The sequence below is a fragment of the Lycium ferocissimum genome, unplaced genomic scaffold (assembly GCF_029784015.1).
Source record: "Lycium ferocissimum isolate CSIRO_LF1 unplaced genomic scaffold, AGI_CSIRO_Lferr_CH_V1 ctg9337, whole genome shotgun sequence".
Classification (NCBI taxonomy): Eukaryota; Viridiplantae; Streptophyta; class Magnoliopsida; order Solanales; family Solanaceae; genus Lycium; species Lycium ferocissimum.
Window position 1 is genome coordinate 42,293 of NW_026727689.1, and position 21,510 is coordinate 63,802.

The 21,510-nt window shown below is 33.8% G+C and overlaps 1 protein-coding gene across 2 annotated transcripts; it reads right to left on the reverse strand.

Annotated features, from left to right (window-relative positions):
- Positions 1-5,333: 5,333 nt before the first annotated feature.
- Positions 5,334-8,749, reverse strand: LOC132046086 (myosin-binding protein 2-like). Of its 2 annotated transcripts, none has more exons than XM_059436632.1 (4): positions 7,353-8,749; positions 7,088-7,261; positions 5,623-6,914; positions 5,334-5,523 (listed from the first exon to the last, which is right to left on the reverse strand). In XM_059436632.1, exons 1-3 carry the CDS (start codon positions 8,452-8,454, stop codon positions 5,656-5,658), a joined length of 2,535 nt encoding a protein of 844 aa, XP_059292615.1. In that variant the 5' UTR covers positions 8,455-8,749; the 3' UTR covers positions 5,334-5,523; positions 5,623-5,655. The 2 variants fall into 2 exon arrangements, with proteins under 2 accessions (XP_059292615.1, XP_059292614.1); XM_059436631.1 differs by having other exon boundaries at positions 5,623-6,917; positions 7,353-8,748.
- Positions 8,750-21,510: the final 12,761 nt, after the last annotated feature.

Genomic DNA, 21,510 nt, shown 5'->3' on the forward strand with positions numbered 1-21,510 from the left:
AATATGAAATAGTTAGGTCAGCAAATGCTTCCAGCATTTGACTTGAATTATTCGAGGATCATACTGATGATAATTCACAACATATTTCTCAGTTGTATTTTCTCTCCCCCTAATGTTAGAAAAACTAACACATATCCCCATTTTCTTTGGGAAATCCATCTGTGTGCATCATGGTATGTCCATTAATCATATACCGCACATCAAAAGCTATAAGATGGAAATATCTAGTTCATGACCCTGAACTAATTATGAGGGGAGAATTTGTCACAATTTATTGGTCTGAAGCATACAAGTGTCGTTGTATGCAATATATCATATCTCAGACCAACATTTGGAGCTCTGTTCTCATAAGAAATGGTTTAGCTATATTATGGAGTCATCTAATACCAAACCAGCTTAGATATAAACCAGCATTATCAAGATGAATTGTCTTGATTACATATTCTGGAAATTGTGCTTTCAACTCAATTATTTTGAGCAAGCAACTTCGTAAATGTCAATGCCGATTGAAAATAAACTTACATGTACATCTCATAGATGCATCTATTTAAGACATCATATTGCAGGTGAAGGGGCCCACATTCACCTTTTATATTTTTCAAAATTTCGGGGATTCAGTCCCAACATTAGCTGGTGTAACCAACTTATCATGAGAACAAGCAACACAAACATTGAAGAACTAGAAGTATATTTCGAATACTCAATTAGCACATCAGATTTAAATCAGGACGACAAAAAACGGTCAGGTCAACTGAAAAAATTATATGTACCCCAAACTTCAAGTTTACCATGACGAGTGCTATTTATTTTAGTAAATTTCTAGTTTACTATTGGATGAGATTTTATGTCATAAACTTTTGGTTTAGTGTGACATGTGATCCCATCATGCTCGGGTAGCGTATCATATACGTATTTCTTACCCGGTAACTTGGAGATATTCAATCTTCAAATCACTTGTAGTCTCAATATGATAACTTTTTTTTTTTTTTTGCTAGCAAACTTCAGGTTTACTACAATTTATTTTTCGATCGTAACAATTAAGATCTAAGATAAATGGTGCTATCATATATAACCTCTTCGAGAGACTTTAATTTATTTACCATGATCAGATATTATTTGGACACTGCTGGTGTCATTATACTTATAGATAAACAATTAGCTCTTCTGGAGCCCTTAATAATTAGTTTCTACTACCAAATTTTTTTTTTTTTAAAGATACTTCTGATATCACGAAAGAAAAATTGGTTAGACACTACTGGTGTCTGGAAGGAAAGCAGTGATCAAATGGAAATTTAAAAACAATATTAAACTGTAAATTACTAAAGTATAACGTTAAGCTCTAAAGTTCAATATTTCAAATATCTCCTTCAAGGAGATTAGCTGTTAACATCTGAATATTTTGTATCAAAAGCGGCAACCACATAGTAATCACATCCTTCAGGAACAGATATATTTAGTGTTTATTTCCTTCAAGGAAATCAATAACACTAACCATAATGTATCAATGTGGTTATAATAGAAAGTATTCTACTCTGCTCCCTTTGGCCTTAGAATAATACTTTAATAAAATTATTCGAGGTTTTCTACGTACGACAGGTACGTGTTGCAATGCCTTAATTTCATACCACAAAAATAATATGTATATCCTTTCTTATTTTATCTCTCCAGGAGATAGGTCGTGGTATTTCTCATTCACTTGAAACCTGATTATTCAAATGTGCTTGCAATACAACGTTAATCAATAACTCGTTATTTTGCTCAAGCACAAGAAGACATTGCTTCAGAATATTTCTCAGATATTTTACCAGTTCTTTCTGCTTCAGGAGTGAAGTTTAAAGTTTTACCACTTCGGGAGTAAAGTTTAAAGGTTTACTACTTCGAAAGTAAATTTTAGGGTCTTACTACTTCAAGACTAAATTTCAATATTCTACAACTTCGGGAGTAGATTTCAGAGTTGTACTACTCGGGAGTAGAGTTCAAAGTTCTACTACTTCAGGAGTAGAGTTTCTGAGTTTACTACTTCGGGAATCAAGCATAGAATATTCAGAATATTTCTTCTCAATTATTCTACCTCTTCTAGAGATGAGCCATGATAACTTTACAACCAAATGTACGTCCGCATTTATAAGCTTACCACATATTGTCACATTTACTTCAGGGAATCGATCTATATTTGTAACATTTATAAAAATAAAAATAAAAATCTCATTCTTCAAGAATGAAACATAATCATCTGGACTTGGCTTAACCATATCAAATCGTGATAGCATAGAACCTCTATTAAGATATTGCTACTTCGGGAGCAAATCGAGACATACATACAATTTAAAGAATCTTTCTCTAACTTATCATCACTTGTAGCCACTGCAAGCCTATGAAAATATTAGCACTTCTGGTGGTTATAGACATAGATGAATTGAATCATAACGATATTTAAGAGATATTATCACTTCTGGTGATCATGTATTTCTTGTAACTTTCACTCTTAGCCATTAAGGATTATTTAATTAATATCATAATTCCTCTTAACAATATTGTTATTCAGGAACAAAATTTGAGGCATAAATGATCAAGCGAACCATTTAAGATTCGGAGATCAAAAGAATCCAATATACAAAATAATGGTGACAAACATCAAAATCCATTAAGGATATTTAATTTAATAGAATGGATGCTATAATCTGATAAATGGTTGTAAATATGCTCTTGAAAATGTACTGATGACACATCTTCAATAAGATAAATACTGCGGAAAAATAGGATATGCATGAACTCGTGGATCCCAAAGTACAAGGAAATATAATACTCCTGTGAAACTTGCGAAGTTTACCAAAGGCAAGTAATAGATATACCACTACCAGAAGTTGAACAAAGAACATAATCTAGTTTCTTTTTAAATAAATAAAAAAATAAAAAAAAACAAAAAAAAAAACAAACCTCCATAATAACAATGGTAAAACAAAAGCAAAGATTGAATCACAACCAACTAGGAACGTTGAGAAGATTCTCTTCTGGCCACGTAACATTGGTTCCCCCACAATATCCGAAAAAACAAAGGAAGTGAATACAAGGGAGAACCGAGTAAGGGCTAACAGAAATACCTGATGCAACTTTTACTTTCTTCATCTGCGGTCCAAAATTTAATTACGATTACTTACCTGTGAAAATGTTTTCATGTTCCTACGGCTAGATAATAGAAGTTTCGAACCAATTTTCTTCAATTTCTCTAAAATATTTACCCAATATGACAGAGTCTCGTGCTGATAACGTGTTATAAAATAAAAGTTATAAAGTAAATACACCAACGACAATTATATAGAAAGAGACTGATAAATTATTCAACTTTTAACTTGGAGAGATTTCATTGTTTATAAATAAAATTCTAGAAATGAATTTCTATTTATAGGAGGAAAGTGCTTGGTGGGCAAGCAACCAAGGAAACGGCTTGGTGGCCAAGTTTCCTTGATGGCCAAGTTCCCTTGCTCCCCAATTTACTTGATGGACATTCAATATATTTACCACATTAGTAAAAAATCAACCTAACAAGTTTCTTTCTCTTATCCCCTAAGGTGGTGTGTGACTTCAATTAGTTATGACATGAATTACAATTACATCAACTCCTTACCTTGGTGTGCGCAAGTGTTGCTTTTTAATTAATTCAATAACATTTTCATCGTCTTAATTTGTAATTTATGATTGACGAAATGAAAAAGAAGAGAAAGAAAACATGGAACCTAGTTTTACTTTAGTTATATCAAAGTTATGCAACACTCAACAATGATTTAAAGTAAAAGGCACTAGTCAATGTTAAAATAACAGTCACATCAACTTATATCAATTTGAATTCTTTGAGCTGGTAAAGCATTAACCTGTTACTTCGTCTGCTTCAATTTATGTGAACCTATTTTTTTTTAATCCGTGTCAAAATAAATGACTTTTTTCCTAATTCACTTTATGAAATAATTTACAGTTACACAAATATTCAAGACTTATTTTGAACCACAAGTTTCAAAAGTCTTCACTCTTTCTTAAATGTCGTGTCCAGTCAAATGGGTTCACATAAATTGAAATGGAGGGAGTAAATGTTACTCCCTCTATTCCAATTTATTTTTGTAGTTTAACTCGGTATTGAGTTTAAGAAATTAAAGAAGACTTTTGAATCTTATGGTCTTAAATTTAAAATGTGTGTAATGTATCAAAATATCATTTGAATTATATGGTCTTAAATATGCCTTGTAGGATGTTAAAGATTTACTACTAAATATAGAGACGGTATTTCTTTAAACAAACTAAAAAAGAAAAGTAACACTGACAAATTGAAACGAAGGGAGTATTTTTTACGAGTCGACGCTACCAAAAAATTTAGTGTAAAACTAAACCTTAATGAAATGACTAAATCACAAACAATATACGCTTCTTAATTAACAGATTTGCCTATTAAGCACCGGGGTGGAGGAGAAGGTGAGCTAATCCAACCATTTAAGATACTAAGTCATGATTATGTCTCATAAACCTTCATTATTCTAAACTGTTGTTAACTATGCTGAGTAAGTATTATTAGGTACTTAGCTTGCATATACAAAAATCTTACTTTTGTCATCATGCCCTTAAAGTCCACCTTCTTAGCTGTGAAACCCCTTTATGGTTTTCACTAATTAGAGCATGTTTATGTTTTCTTTTGCTTTTCTAGTTGGAAGAAATTGAATTTGTTAAAACAGATAGCTATTGTCAGATACCTACCAAAGTTTTGTTTATGCTTAAAGAAAAATCCATTGTTGAAAGCAATCTTTGGCTTCCTTCTTTCTTTTTCCTACTACTTAATTACAATACACAGTACAGTATTTTGTACATCCTTTGTGTGGAATGAACTTTACAACAAAGAAAGGAAGGACACTCACTCCCTCCTCCCCCCCAACCCCCAAAAAGAGAAAATGAAACAAACAAAACACTCACTTGAAAATGAAACAAACAAAACACTCACTTCATATATACTTACAAATGCATATATCTTGTATACAACTAGACAACTCTGCCTTCCAAAAAAATAAACAAACCTGATATGATGAAATGATACAAAAGATGAAGGATAAAGAAAAAGGAAGTTACTTACCCCTCTAATCCTTACCCCCTGAAAAATTCAAAAAATAATTGGAGAAGGAAAAAAAATATTCTACTCCGGCTTCACCTATAACTAGACTACAAGCACATACATTCATCATCTCCTCTTTTTCCAAAAAAAAGTGGAGATTTTGACCCAACCCCACAAAAAAAAATGTTGGATTAACTTTTGACAAAATGACCATGGATGCTTGAGACAAAAGCTAAACTTTGTCCTCTAACATTAGGACCAAAATGCATAGACCATTTCCAGGAGCCTCCCCTCTCCATTAAGGGATTTCCTTTTGCTGAATTTTTTTCTCCAAGACTGCAGATTTTTGTCAGCTATTCCTACAGATTGATCAATTTTTCTCATTGAGTTTCTTTTATGGTAAAATAGCTGCCAATGTACTTCGACATCATGGTCTGAAATTGACAAAAAGAAAAATAATAGTTAAATTAGACAATCTGGTATATTTTCAAGAAATATATGATATTATTGAGTCAAAGAGGTAGGAGAGTTACCAAGTAGTATATGACAATGGAGCAAGAAGTTGACTATACTATGACACTATCACTCAAGCTTCTTGCACGAAGCTCAATGTTCCTTAGATCACGAAGATGCTGCAGGATTTCCTGTAGAAGATCCATCCCTTTATCGCCTTTCTTCAACGAGCCAACACAGTTCTTTAGGAACTCCCTATCTGCCTCAAGGGCTTGTAGCCTTTCATGGAGATGATCCAACTCTTCTTCCACAGCTAGCTTCTTCTTCTCCAAATCAAAGTTTAAGTCATGAACCCCATTGGTGGAATGGTATCCATTGAGTGTACCATCTCCATTTTCATCACTCATTGCATCAAATAGTGGAAGAAGTCTCTTTCCCTTGGCGGCATTCACAATTCGATGTTTTCCATTCATTTCCTTCAAAAAACCATTGGCATGTCCATTCATTTCTCCATGCAAATGAGAATCTTCCTTGCCATTATCTTGATATGAATCTTCCATCAGCCTAACATCCTCAAAATGTTTTGCATCGTCATCATCCAAGCTGACAAGCTTTTCTTCCAAAAGCTTTAGCTGCTCAAGAATCGCCATTCTCTCTTCTTCAAAATCAGCCAATGATTCCTCCAGATTTATAACTGCGTCGACAGGAGTACTATGATTGAAGCCTTCATAAAAGCTATCATCTTCTTTTGCTTCTTGATTCAAATCAATAGAGAGTCCATCGCTGTCCTCAGCATTGCTGCAAGAGGCAGAGGAGAATACACTTCTTGTGCTACGGTCCTTACTTGTCTTCAACATTTGCATCATATTCTCCTTTGCCTCATAATCCAATAATCTTTTTCTATATACTTCCAACTCTTTCTCTAGCTCTTGCTTTTCCTTCTCCCTCTTAACCATAAGCTCATTCATCAGCTGCAAGGCTTCTTGATCGTACTCCGATTGTTCTTCCATCATTCTTTGATACTGCAAAGCTTCCATCTGCATTGCTGCTTTCTCTTCTTGAAGCCTATTGATCATTGCCATTGTCTGACTTGCAGCCACAGCAGAAGCACTTCTTTCTTCTTCCAATTCTGTGTACAAAGAATGTAAGGAGTTCCTCTCAGCTTTAAGTGCTGATTTCAGATGTTCAATTGCATCTCCGCTTTCTAACTCACTTCCATCCAGAGAACCCTCATTCTTCTCAACAAGTAGCAATTTCTGGTGTAACTGACGGAAGCTATCAGTAGAAGTTGGTGTATCCGGAAGTTGGTTGTTCATCACATGTCCACTCAAATCAACTGATAATGTTTTCAATTCTACTTCTGTTTCTTCATCTTCTTTACAACCCGACATGACGCGCACGCACACATAAAAAGAAAATTAGTAACTTTGTAACAATAGAACCTTAGGGGAAAGGGTTTACTCCTCATTTTACTTCTTACAATGAAATAACTGAATCATTGCGAAAATTTGGTTTTACAATGTAAAGAAAGGAATCTGAACTTACCATGAACTTCAACTCCATGGAAATGAGCAGAACTTGTGGAAGGTTCTTCGTGTATATATGAAGTAAGTGCTTCATGACATTGAACCTCATCTGCTTGATCCAAATCAGGAATTTCAGTCCCAATTGACACTTCTCCATCAGTTTCATTATTTGGAATTTGGGAAACCTCTTCTCCTGAAACGTACAATACAATAAAAATTCCTAAAAACTTAAATATCCAAAAATACTTGGTCAAAGAAGATGAATTGATTATCTAGGTATGTACCTGGTGGAACATCTGAATTTTCCTCTTTCTCTTCTTCATCTTCTTCTTCCCTTTCCCTAGCTGCAAGAATTTGAACTTGTTGATATATGGATGCTTCTTGGGCATGTTCTATGTCGGTAAATTGTCCATAAACCTCTCTTTCTGAATGGCATTCTTTGGCATAGAAAACCAAATCATTCTCATATTCTTCAATCTTCATAGAAAATTGAGGCTCCCTCTCACTCTTTCCCAAATAAACTTCAGCCTCTTCATTCTCCAAGACCTCTTTAACATCCTCCTTCCCATCTTGATTTTCATCAGGCTCTTGACTTTTAGTCTGATCTTCTTCATTTGCTAATTGAATGGGAACCAAGGTATGACCAGTGCAATCAATGAAGAATTCGAGATGCTGAGGGGGAGTTACATCCTCAATCTCACAAGCTTGATCGTTCAAGATCTTTTCTTTGTATTTCTCCTCAATGTATTCTGTCACTCCATCAACAACTACATCTACTTTTTCACCTTCCATCTTTTCAGCATCAGAATTAACACAATCTGATCTGTTTTCAGCGCCTTTCTCGAAAACATCAGTGTCCTCAATGAACAAATTTCCTTTGTGTGTATATTCCAAATCATCCCAAGAAGGCTTGATCAATATATAAGGAGTTGAAAACTTGGTCTCCAAATTCACAGCACAGCAAGAACACCTCAAAGCTTCCAGTGTGCCATTTTCTATCATTTTAATGTCTTTCATCCATGGAAACAAATCACGGAAACCAGGGCGAGAGGACGAGCAATCCTGGCACATATGTTGTGATTCAGTTAGCTTTTTATGTTTCGAGCAGAAACCCAATTTGGAAACCTCAGTGACATGAGCCTCACAAAGAAGATCTCTATGTATGTTCTTGTTTTGTCCATGATCAAACAGATGATCAACCCGAGAACACCATAAACAAGGTGGTTTTAGACCAAAATATTCTGCAAACTTGATGATTAAATATGAAAAAAGAGAGTTAAGAAGAAGGAGTAGTATCAAAGTCCATTCCAAGACTGCATAGATGAGAATAACAGTGATCCTGTTAGTGTTTCTGTGTAACATAGTTGCAAACTTGTTGGCTGCCATTTTTTGTACTTTTGTTTCTTTCTACTCTATACACACAAAAAGAAAAGAAAAACACAGAAAGATTGTGCAAGGAGGAGTTAGTAGAGATGGAAGATAATCTTGAGAGATAGAGAGAGAGAGAGAGAGAGAAGATTTATGTAGAGATGGTTGGTGGGGTGTGGAGGAAGAAGAAAGATAGGAAAATGGTGGAAAAGGAGTTTTTATTTTAGACTGAAAAAACAAATGGGCGGCATGAATAGTGAGAAAGGGGAATGCCAAAGGAGACTTGATGCTTTACAAAAATAATGATGTGATGGAGAGGAGAAAAAAGAAGGCTAAGTAATATATTTAAATAAATGAAAGAAATAATGCTTTAATTATTTAAGCAACTTGGTAGCCTTATGAATTTTGACCAAGTTTGTTTATCAAAGTTCAACAGCTAACAGATTTGCTGAATATTCTACCCATATTGATGATCTAACACATTTATATTGTCTGAATATTCTACCCATATTGATGATCTAACACATTTATATTGTCTATTGGAAAAACCAACTTCGTCAGAAGTAATTATAATCAATTCTTAGTTTTGTAAACTGATAGTGAGAAAACATTCACAATCAAATCACATATAAAGGTAGTTATTTGTAAATATAATTTGATAAACATTGTTAAATCTTGTTAAAATGATAACTTGCTATAAATTATAGGTTAAAATTTGCTGGTAGGATGAAAAATCTTTACACTAAAAGTATATAGAACTCATGTCCATCGTAATAAAAGTAGAATATTAGGTAAGAATGTATTAAATAATATTAAACCACACGAATCGGATTACTTTAATCACCTATCTTTCAGCATAGTATCTCTACTAGTAGTAAAATAGTATTGCCATAAGCGGGAAAAATTCATAAATAATCACTTTTCGGCTCTTATAATTGAACTATAACCATTATCATGGTATTTTAAATTTCATTAGTGAACTTCTTTCATTGTTATGGAATTTAATCTTTAGTTTTAGAAATTCTACGACAGTGACTATTTAAAAAAAAAAAAAAGTTCGTGAAGTGGCTTTAGAGCTATTTTTGTGAATATCTCACGGTGTGCCTTATTTGGGTACTGATATTTAACGTGCACCCCTTTTTTTAAAAAAATTATTTAATATGTGTCCAATATTAGTAAATTTCGACAAAAGGCTGAGCTTCTTCTTCTTCTTCTTCTTCTTCTCCTTTTCCCTTCTCTTATTTGGGATTTAAGACAATAAGATAATTTTTTATTCATTGATCTTTGTTTCGCTTTGCATGAAACAACATGTTCATAATGGTTGAAAAGCTTAAAATCAAATGGGTGCTGTTGGAAAAGCTTGAAAATACAGACAAACCACCATTGTTGCAAAATAAATTTGTTAGATTTAGTTTTGTTTTGCCAAATCGATGATTGAGATTATTGTTATTTATGATATACAGAGCTTATGTTTAAAACTTGAGCTTATTTGAGGTAGATTTAGGTGCTGATTGTGTTTGATTATTGAAATTCGAAAAACAAGTTCTTTGGTTTCGGGCAAAAATTTGTTCACCTGACCTTCATGCTGAAATGTCTGAAATTCAGCCAAATATATGCCCTAACATCATGCCAAATGTCTTAAGTTTGGCCTTGAATACCACAACTTCAGTAAAAAAAAAAGTCTGAAGTTCGGTCTTGCAAGGCCACAACTTCAGTGAAAAATGTCCAAAGTTGTCCTTGGCAACCAAAACCAAACTTCAGGCAAAAATGTCAGATGTTTGTCCTTCACAAGGCCACACTTCAGAGAAAAATGTCTAAGTCAAACTTTATACGTGAATTTTCACAACTTCAGTCACGCATATCTGATATTGTTCTCGAAATTGGTAAACTTGTAAAAAAAAAAAAAAATTAACCTCGGATTTAAATTAAATAATGGCCCCAAAAGCGAATATGTGCACTTCATCTGCTATTACTACGCCATAAGCTTCCGGAGCTAGGGCTTCATTATATGGTTGCTTTTAGAAAAGTTCTCTTCTTTTATAAAACATATTAGTGGCATTTGGCCCGTGCTAAGCCGAGCCCAAAACTAAGATTAAAAGTTAAATTTATAATTATTTATTATTTTTTCCCGCTCTTTGTGACATTAAATTATCGAAAGATTAGTTCAGGATTTTCTACGGACTCCTAAAAACTAAAGACTTCCCAAACATTTAAATTACACAAAAATATTTTAAAACTGAGCAAAGATTCTTTTTTGTCCTTACTTCAGACTTTCTTTACCTTCAATAAATGATGTAAAGTATAAATGATATAAAGTCCCTTATTGTTTTAACAACATCCAATATGAATTATAGCGTTTCTTAAGAGGACCATAAAATTTTCTAAATTTACCAAAATTGATTTTTTTTTTTTTTGTGTCGCCTTAAGTAATAAAGAAATAAAGTATGAGTAAAAATGAAGCAAATGAATAAGTTATAGTACATGTCACATCATCTCCAAAAAAATTAGTCTCTAAGGGGTTTTGTAGTATCAAAAAAGGCTTGAAAGTGCCTTGATATTTTTATAATACCCTATAGTAGATGAAACAATAAAAGACAAAATATAGAGGCAAATTTAAAAAAGAAAACCTTTAGTTGGCAATCCTTAATTATAATGTAACCAAAAATGGTAATTAAGGACTACAAAAAAGTTAGATTGAACCTTATTATATATAGTAATAAGGGGGGAAACAATCTTCTTTTCTTTTTTTCATCTCTTAAATTAAACTAAATTTATTTCTTTAAAAGCAATATTCTTTTTAAAGAGATAGTTAGCTTTGGATCCCAAAACACCTTTAGCTTTGCCAATTCTCTCTTTTGCAGCTCCACTCTGTTTTCAATGGAAGGGCCCCACAAAGAAAGAAAAAAGAATTGGTGGACCACCACACAAAAGCATAGTCGTGGGACCTTATAAGGATGCAGATGCTGGATTTCATCATATGTGTCTGTCCATCACACTCCCTGTTGCCTTTTGGTTTTTGGCCAATTATCAATAAGTATGTGCTCATGAGTATGAGCATGTTTGAATGGATTTAAAAAAAGCTGCTTATAAGCTATTTATCAAAAAAATAAAATAAAATTGAGGTATTTTTAATTTTTTTTTATAAATTCTTATAAAGTTTGTTTTCGAACATGTTTATAAGTTCTTTAGATAGTTTTAGATAACGGGTTCAATTAATTTTTTGAGCTTATTTTAAGACAAAATATTTTGTAGTAGGTCAATCTTAAAAAAAGGCTAAAAAAAACTTATAAGCAACTTATAAGCCAATCCAAATGGGCTCTATATCTTTTTTTGTATAAATATATATACACTAGTGGCTTTAGGCCCGGGCTTAAACTAAGATTGAAAGTTAAATTTGTAGTTATTTTTTATTTTTGGTCCTCTTCTTTGTGACATTAAGTTACTGAAAGATTAGTTCGATATGTTCTACAAATTCTAGCACGGGCTCAAAACTAAGATTAAAAGTTAAATTTGTAATTTTTTTAAAAAAAAAATTCCCGCTCTTTGTCACATTAACTTATTTAAAGATTAGTTCGATATTTTCTATAAATTCTTAAAAATTAAAGGCTTCTCATATATTTAAACTGCATAAAAATATTTGAAAATTGAAACAAAATTCGTTTTCCCCCCTTACTTTAGACCTTTTTTTTTTTACGTTCAAACAAATACACGACAAAAAGTCTCTTCATTTTTTAACAACATCCAATATGAACTATAACATTTTTCACAAAACAATGAAAAACAGTTTGGCTCTAGAGACATCAAATAGATATGCTATATTTATTCTTTTGTTGAGATTTCATTGAGGTTACATATAAACAAAGATAACTGTCAAATAAATAAAAATAAAATTTCATACTTTGAAAATGTTTGTAGATGTTAATTCAATTATATACAAAGTATATAGAAAGGATGAAGAAAATTAATGACTTTTCTTAATATAATTAGACTTTCCTTTTACTTTCTAAAAATTTGCGTGATGAGAAAATGACATTTTTTTTCCTTTTGCTATTTTAAATGGTACATTATTTTATAAAATATACATTTTAATTATTTTCTCAAACACAAATGAAGATTCAATGCCTCATGATTCGTTTAATCATGTTTCCCTATGCTAACAAACACTGCCTAACAGAGTTTTTACCCGCATAAAAAAAATGATACTCAAAAAACATACAAAGTTTACTCCCTTTTGTCACAAGATGTTTGACATTACTATTCTTTGGAAAACTATAAATTGTTTCATTAACTACATATTTTTCAAAGATGTTCTCAATATTTAAGCTACTCCATCAAGTTCATATTATAATTTCTTTTTATGTAATTTTCAAGTGTAAATATTTATTAAAAAATATATTTATGAATTCATATCAAAATTGAACTGACTAACCGCATAATACGCCTTGCATTTTTTTTTAGATGAATGTCGTATAAACTACAAGTTACATTGTTCATTATGCACAGAAATATAATTAAGTATCATATTTAAAAATAACAAATCATATGATTTTTTTTGCTAAAAACACAAGTACGATTTTGGAAAGAAAAAAAAACCTTTTTGGTTTGCTTTAGCTTTTCCAACATTCGACGGCCCTTCAATGGCCTTTTGTGCGGATATTGCACCTGACATATAAAAGAAGGTAGATATTATCCCCGGATGTGTGACGAATGAATAAAGAGGTATCACGAACGCGCCACGGAATCCCTTTAGAGCACAATATAGTCTTGAAACAAGTGGAAAAAGCTCTGGAGCTTGCTTCAGTCCATAAAGAGCTTTGCGAAGTCGGCAGACATATCCTGGATGAGTGGTATCCAGAAAACCAGGAGGTTGAGACATATAGACCTCCTTAGGATTTTTTCGCTTCTTCGTCAAGCTTTCAAGTAGCTCTTTCAACTGCCGCCTAATCCCTTAACATGCTCAAGAACCGAGAGTCGAGCAGCTCCCGCTGAAGCAATTGTAGCAGCTCCTGCACCTATTGATTTTGCACCTTCTAACATTTCGAGTTTCGAATTCTCCTCATGTTTTTTTCATCATCATGATTTTCTCTTTGAGAACACTTGCTTCATCGATAGCACCCAGCAAAGGAATGATTTTTTGTTATATCCCGTATTTTGAGCAACGGGACAACTTGGGTGAATTACGATAAGTGAGACCAAGACTACCCCGAGAAGTGAAGTAGAGACTTTTGTGTGTCTTAAAAACTTAAGTTGTGTATGGTTTTAATGTCATGAAAATGTGAAGGAAGCATTGGAGTCATATTCCATTTTTAGTAAGCATGCTAATTTTGGAAAGTTGAAAATTCAAAAAAAAAAATAAAGGGGCAAGGTGGCCGGCCATTTAGTAGTGGACCATGGCCACATGGATTTATTTTATGTGGGTTAATAAAAGATGACTTAGTCATCTTATGATTCAATACAACATTTAGAATTTTCAAGAAAACTCGAAACTTTGAAGGAGAGGAGAAAAACAAGAGGTTCGCCACCCCTTGGAAATTCAAGATCAAAATCAAGCCCTCAAAAAAATAAATTCTTCAAGCAAACTTGCTAATTCAAAGGTGCTAAGTAACGTGGAGTCGTTGTTTCGGGCAATAGTTTACTCGTTTTCTCTATCTACCAACTTTGGGCAAGTTAAGAAGTTGAAGAAGAAAGGTGAGTTTTAATCTTGTTTTATGTGTTATGAATGGTTTATATGTGTTGTAGTATGCTAAAATGGAAGAAATTTATGATAGAAAAGGAGTTGAAGTTGGGCCGTGCATAGGTGGTATAGCCGTGCATGTGTATGTTGTGTTGAAAGCAATGTATTAATGTTAATTAGCATGTTTTGAATGTTGTGGTGTGAAGAAAAGAATAAAAATCATCCCTATGTGTGGAAGAGGTGTTGGCCGAATGGCCCTTCTTTAGTGTAGTTGTGAATGAACTAATCGTCGTTAGTATTTTCGTTATCGTCGTTATGGATTTTATAAGGAAAAATGCAAGTTTGATGACTCAAAATAATGTTATGTTGGTTATAGGATGATTTGGAAGTTTATGTGAATTTTATGTAATTTTTGTACTTATGAGAATTGTATTGTTAATGTGTGGATTATTAGAGTAATTCATGAATTTGGAAGGAAAGAATGTAGATCATGTTGTTCTCGGGTTTGGAGACCAATTCGGGTGAGTTGGAACAATGTTTGGGTTGTTTGAAATATTGTATGAATTGCTTAAAGTGTTCTTGTATATGGTTTGAATGGGTTTGGATTGGTAATCGAACATATAAACGTTGATATTAGTTTGAACGTAAGTGGTCGAAATGAGTATATTATGAATGTTGTTGGAATACTATGTATGTTGTTAAAGTCGTGTAGAAAGAACTAGTAACGTTGAAATGCATTGTGAATTGATTATTGAGATTGTAGTTTGGTTGTTGGTTTGGTTGTTGTTGAAATTAAGTTGAAATCTCGGGGTTGGTGTATTTAGGGGAAATCTTTACGAAATTTACAGAGAATTTAATGTTCGCTTGGAATTGAATGCCTAAATGCTTATGGCTAATGTTTATATATTTGGCGTTATGTAGATCTTGGAGCATCCGAGAGTTGAGGCTTGACTTGTCGTGCGAGCGGAAGAGGTATGTAAGGCGTTACTTTCTATTCTTTGGCATGTCTTAGTATTACTAGGCTATGACCCGAGCCTCGGGGTAATTCCACTCTTAGAATCCGAGCTTAGATAGGTACTTTATTCGATCCTAAAGACCTCCTCCTTAATGTAACCAAACTAAGATTCTTATGTTTTCAAATGATTGAATTTCAAAAGACTTATAAAGAATTTTTACTACAAAAAGGGTCCCGAACTTCAAACGCCCGTAACTTTTGCATACGACCTCGGAACGCCCCAAAACATAATAGGTAAGTCCATAAGACATAACTTTCCCCTAGCTCTCGTAGTCAGGCTCGGATGGGGGTCGGAACCCGTCCGTGGGGCCCGCAGCCTTTCTATGCTATCCTTAATGACTTTCGGGAAAAATTTGATACTATTTTCGCTTTGACTTTCGCATATGGATTTCTTACTTACTTGATGATTTATGGTTATGATTTTATGCATATTATTGTCACTCACGACTCCACTCGTGCATATGGTTAGTACTTCTTTCACGGATCCGGGCCGTTATGTTGATGCGCGGATATATTCCGGGAGTATGATGTGTTTCGGTACGCCGAGTCACTGGCCGAGTACCGTGTATTTGGCGTTACGGGGGTACGGCTTTATGATGTGATATGATATGTCGGGTGTCGGAGATTTGAAACCTACAGGGGTATGATGTGGTATGGCGCCATATCGACGGGCGGCGACCGTCGTTCTAAAACTATGCATGATTTATATTTTTTGATAAATATTTTGATATTTTGCATACCATATCTATTTTACGTAATTTGTTATTATGATTCTGATTTACCTTTAAATGCATACTTCCCGCATATTACCCCATCTTGACCTAACTTTTTTGCGTTTCATGCCGCAGTATCGACGCTTAGCTTGGTGATCCGCACATGCCAGGACACCGGTTCGTTTCGAGAGTGCTCCTTCGTCGGAGCCTATATTTGGTATATATACTTTTCGATGCATATGTACATATTTATTCGGGGGGTACGACGGGGCCTGTCCCGTCATATGATTTTGTTACTACGGTGAGGTCTATAGAACGTATACGTGGGTGTATATATACGTACGGCCTATGTATGTGTGTTGTATGTTTGGGAGGGCGGTCCACCTGACGGCTAGTCGGCTTGCCTTTGTATATATTTTGAGATTACGTACGTTTGACGGCCCTAGCACGGAACATGCATACTTATGTTGACTATTGTGCGATATCTGGGGCTATATGTGATTAATTATAATGATGCGAGTTAATATGCTAATTCTGGGTGTCGGGTACGTATAAGTGTCCAATTCGGACATTAGTCACGGCCTACGGGGTTGGGTCGTGACATTTTTTTCCCAAAGCCGACTTCTTTTATCGAGCGACTCTCTATGTTGACAATAAAAGCGATAGTCCGAGCTGGGTTGTCTGAAATAAGCAGTCATTTTTTCAGTCTTAATCCTAATAAATACCACGTGAAGCTCGTGATCACCTACACCAAATAATATCCAAAAAAGAAAGTTAATTTCTTAAGCATGAACGATATGGGTAATCAACGTACAAACAAACAAAACATGCCAATGAAAAGATTCAAATTTCAATATTTTTAACAAATGATTAGATAAAAATAAATAGTTTAGGTAACAATATCTAATCCAAATAAAGACCAATTTTATCTATTAAATTTTCAAAGTTTCACACTGAATAATTAAAGAACTCTTAATTAGAGAAATTTCAATTTTTATACGCAATACATGTTTTAGTTAAGGTAACTGCAAATATGGTGTATTCTCTCATTCAAATTATGCATAATGACGTGTTTTTTTTAATTGACATCATCACAATTGACAATTTCTTAAGCGTATTAAGAGAACCTTAAAATTTTCTAAATTTTCCAAAATTAGCGTGGCACCTTAAGTAATAAAAAAATAAAGTAGAAGTAAAAATAAGGCATATGAAGTGTTATAGTACATGTCACAAACTTCAAACAAATTAGTCAAAGGGATTTTCTATAATAAAAAAGGCTTGAAAGTGCCTTAATATTTCAAAAACACCCCATAGTAGAGGAAACAATAAAAGACAAATATAGGGATAAATTTGGAAGAGGAAACCTTTAGTTGGCAATCCTTAGTTGTAATGTAACCAAGAATTCTAACTAAGTACTACAAAAAAATTAGATTGACCCTTATTATATATAGTAATATATTTATATGTGTTTATTTTTAAGCATAAACTTTTTTTTCTCTTTAACATTCCAGTCACCAATTTATGAAAATCAATTTGCAAATTTAGAACTTATTAATGATTTATACCTTACATATAGAAGCTTACATCTGAATTGGTTATGATTAATTTTAATAATTCGAAAACTTGTTTTTACAAAGTCACTAAAGGAAAAGGGTAAGTAACAAGAGAGTAGAGTTGAATAAGCCCAAATTATTTGCATTCATAATATTAAAATTCAAATTACGATGTTTAGACGAATGGATTATCTTTCAGGAACTTCTAAAACTTTCTCAAGCTAATGATCATTTTAGTAGATTTAAAGTACTTTTATCCATTCAGAAAATTCAAATATCTTAAAAGAAAAGAATAAGTTTGAGCAATTTTCCTTCTATTGTATATCTCGTTGTATTATTTATATTGTACATGTATCTCTTAAATAGACTTCAATACAAGATGAAAATGAAAAGAAGACTCCTAAACAAAAAACTACGACCTGATAACTAAGGCTCCTAGTGAAACTCTGTAAAGATAGTAATGGTTTGGTATGATGGGTAAGTAAAAATAGTGATGGGATAAAAATTTAATATTATCTTATCCTTTGTTTGATTACTAATCGTGGGATAAGTTATGCGAATTAAAAATAGTGCTGGGATAAGTTATACTTATTAGAGAGCGGAATAATGTACTGGGATAACTTATGGGGATAAAATAGTGAGTATTGACAAAATAACCCTGGGGTTATAAAATCTTTTTCTCTTTACGTAAGGTGGAGGATATTTTTATAAACAAATAACTTTTTAACTAAAAAGTTATGCAATGCATATTCTTTTATCTGACAAAACAATCGATAAGAAATAATATCGGGATAACTAATCAGCGTAAATAATCACATAAATTTATCCATGTAATTAATAAAGCCGTAAGCATGTTGAGCCGAGGAAGGGTAAAACCAGAAAAAGACAAAACCCATGCTACTTCGAATTGGGAGCGCAACTTGTCATCTGTTGCCCGATCCACACACAAATAAGGAATAGCCCAAACTTCATTATAAAGATAAAGTAGGCCAAACTTCATTATAAAGATAAAGTAGCCCAACTTCATTATAGTGTATATAGCCATTTTTTTGCGCGGATTGGCCTTCATACGGATTGGTCTTTAATTTTTGTCCCTCAAATCACTCGTCTTTAATTTTTGGCCCTACTTCTCATTTAATGAAAATTTATAGGCCAAAGTACCCTTATTCATTGGTCTACGAAACTAGAGATTCTGGGTTCGATCCCCAGTGGAGTAAAAAAAAAAAAAAAATCCGCATGGCAAAGTTTCATAGAAACTATGCCTTTAATAAATGGAGTTCTGTATAAATGAAGTTATCCGGCATAAGTTGTGTAGTAACTAATTCGTTCGGCATAAGTCTATAGAAACTTTGTCTTGTCAGGCATAAATTCTGCCTTGTCCGACATAAGTTCTGTAGAAATGAAGTTATGCTGGATAACTTAATTTCTACAGAACTATGCCAGACAAGGCATGATTTCTATGAAACTTTGCCTTCCGAAATTAGGTCATAGATCCGAATTTCTTTATTTTTTCGATGTCGAAATTATTTTCGCCAACTTTTTTGTTACTTAAAGTACCGAAGGGCAAAAATTAAAGACCAGCGATTTGAGGGACAAAAATTAAAGACCACCCCAAGATAGGGGCATTCGTGCGAATTGCCCGTATACAACCAAAAACAATTCATCCAACTCTTTTCTTGTTTGCTTTGTCACTCCAGCTTCATAGCTCATGTGCTCAATTAATCCTCACAGATAGCGGTCCAAGCAACGTCCGGTGAAAATGTCAGCGATTTGGGAAGATGAAGGTACAAAAGACAGAGAAATAAGCCCATTGAGCATTTTATCACTAACGAAATGACAATTCAATTCTATATGCTTCGTTATTTCGTGAACTAAATGATTCTTAACTATGTGAATGACCGCTTGATTGTCACAACGAACACTGATTAGAATGGACAACCAAACTATAAGGTCACTAAGAAGAACCATCCAAAATTTATGCAACCAAATGGTGAAGGGGCCGGTATTACGCTTCTGTTGGTGATAAGGAAACAACTTGGTTGCTGTTAATCATTTGTATTTAAAATTACTTTAAGACTGTAAAACTGAAATCAAAAGAAGAAGAAACAATCCAAACCACCGATTTCACAGTGCACCCTTAAAGAACTTAATCTTCCACAATACACGAGGTTTAAGATTATTTTCTCCCATTATATATCGGATTTAACCTTACTGGTGTAGCGTTACTTCAAATGCTAGTAACCAACGAACTTAAATAGCAACATCAAATAAAGGAGAGAATTCAAAAAAAATTTAGGAAAATCTGAGGAAATGACCAAGTATTTATAGCCAACAGGTTGGGTCAAACGAAGAGGTGTAACTTAAAAAGTTGCAAAGCCGAAGTCGAAATAAAGCAACGATGGCACAAGGTCATGCTACCTTCCCAACTATTTAAGCTAGAGTGGGATAAAATTCCTTTCCCCAACTTGCTTTTGAATGTATACAAAGAGAAAAAGAAGATAGCCTAGTCAGAATCTGAGGGATCTGAGTCGATGATCAAACAAGAATCGTTTTCACCAATTTTCTAGATGTATGAAACATATATATATATATATATATGTAAAACGAACTAAGGTAGAGAAGCAATAGATGATTTGTAACATTAGATGTTCATGGAGTATTTATAGTTGTAATGTGTCACGACCCAAATTTCAAGCCATGAAGGCACTTACCCCTACTCGATAAGCGAACCATCCACATATAATTAAAATAGTAGATTATGCTGAAGGAATAATGTAAGGCCAAATCACATAACTAAGTCTCATAATCATATATAAGCGGAAAAAGTACTATAACCCGAAATCTGATGTCATAAGTACAAGAACTACTAGAATAAGAAGTACAAGTCTAAATAATCATCCCCAATACCTTTGTCTAAGAATGAGAGAAATAGAAATAAAGAGGAAAGGTAGTCCAGTGCTATGAATCAGCTAGCAACTCAGCCCGAATCCTCTAAATGATTGCCTCAACGTTAGGTGAATCCTCGTGCTTCGATCCACTTGTACTACGGATAGACTCTACACACAAAAAGGTACAGCAAGTGTAGAGCGAATACGAAAAAAAAAAACTTGTACTTAGCAGCATCGTTGGCCACCCTAAAGTAAAACAGTGATGATGGTTGATCTTCTCAGTGCTTACTCCCACACATAACAACTAATAGTTGATAAGGGCATATTCGTAATCCAACAACTAAAAAGATAAGTAATTCGCCCAATTCAAAAAGTATTCAAGTAATCAGTCAAACCAGATAAGTACATTTCAACCAATCCTTCAAATAAGCAATAAATAGAGAATCAATAAAATGATATGTAAAGGCCATAGATATACACACGCTCCTTTAATAGGGATGCGTGACCCATAGGGCACTTGTCACGACCCGACTAGAGGCCATGACGGGTATCCGGGGCTAACCACTGAGCACCGCTCATACCATTACCCATCGTACTCAACAAGCGTTCTTTCATTAATCTTATACTCAATTCATAGGGAAAACCATTTTTCACTTCGAAACATAATTACCTTTATATAAATAAGCCATTCGGCTATCAAAATAATATACATACAATAAAGACATCGTGAGACCATACTACCCACACATACGTATCTACGAGCCTCTACTAGAGTGCTAGACATAGAGACGGGACAGGACCCCGTCATGCCCAAAACATATATATACACAAAAGAATAAATCAATGGCACCTCCGGAATAATGGGGTGCTCTCAAAGTCTGCTAGTAGCTCCTACGAGTCTGGATCACCTCCACCTTACCCTGCACAGCTGGGTATGAACACGGCGTCCAAAGAAAACGAACGTCGGTCGAATATTGTGCGAGAGTATGTAAAGCATGAATGAAATGAATATAATAGAGAAATCATAAGACATAAGATGAAGATATAACTTTGCTTAACCTTTAAGAGTGGATGCATTTCATCATATATCATATATAATCGTATTACGTATATCTATGGGGTATACATCCCTGTTTATATATATACCTTTATCGTTAACCCCGGGCCGGGTAACCATCATATGCCCCCTTTTGTGGTGTCATGCCCGGCCCCCAGGCTTGGTGTAACCATA

What these genes read in the sequence shown, in the direction of transcription:
- LOC132046086 (XM_059436631.1), bottom strand. Translation starts at nt 8,454, where the DNA reads ATGGCAGCCAACAAGTTTGCAACTATGTTACACAGAAACACTAACAGG. An exon ending in AAATTCAGATGTTCCACCAG is followed by an intron (nt 7,262 to 7,352) that starts GTACATACCTAG and finishes TGTACGTTTCAG; the next exon opens with GAGAAGAGGTTTCCCAAATT. An exon ending in CCATGGAGTTGAAGTTCATG is followed by an intron (nt 6,918 to 7,087) that starts GTAAGTTCAGAT and finishes CGGGTTGTAAAG; the next exon opens with AAGATGAAGAAACAGAAGTA.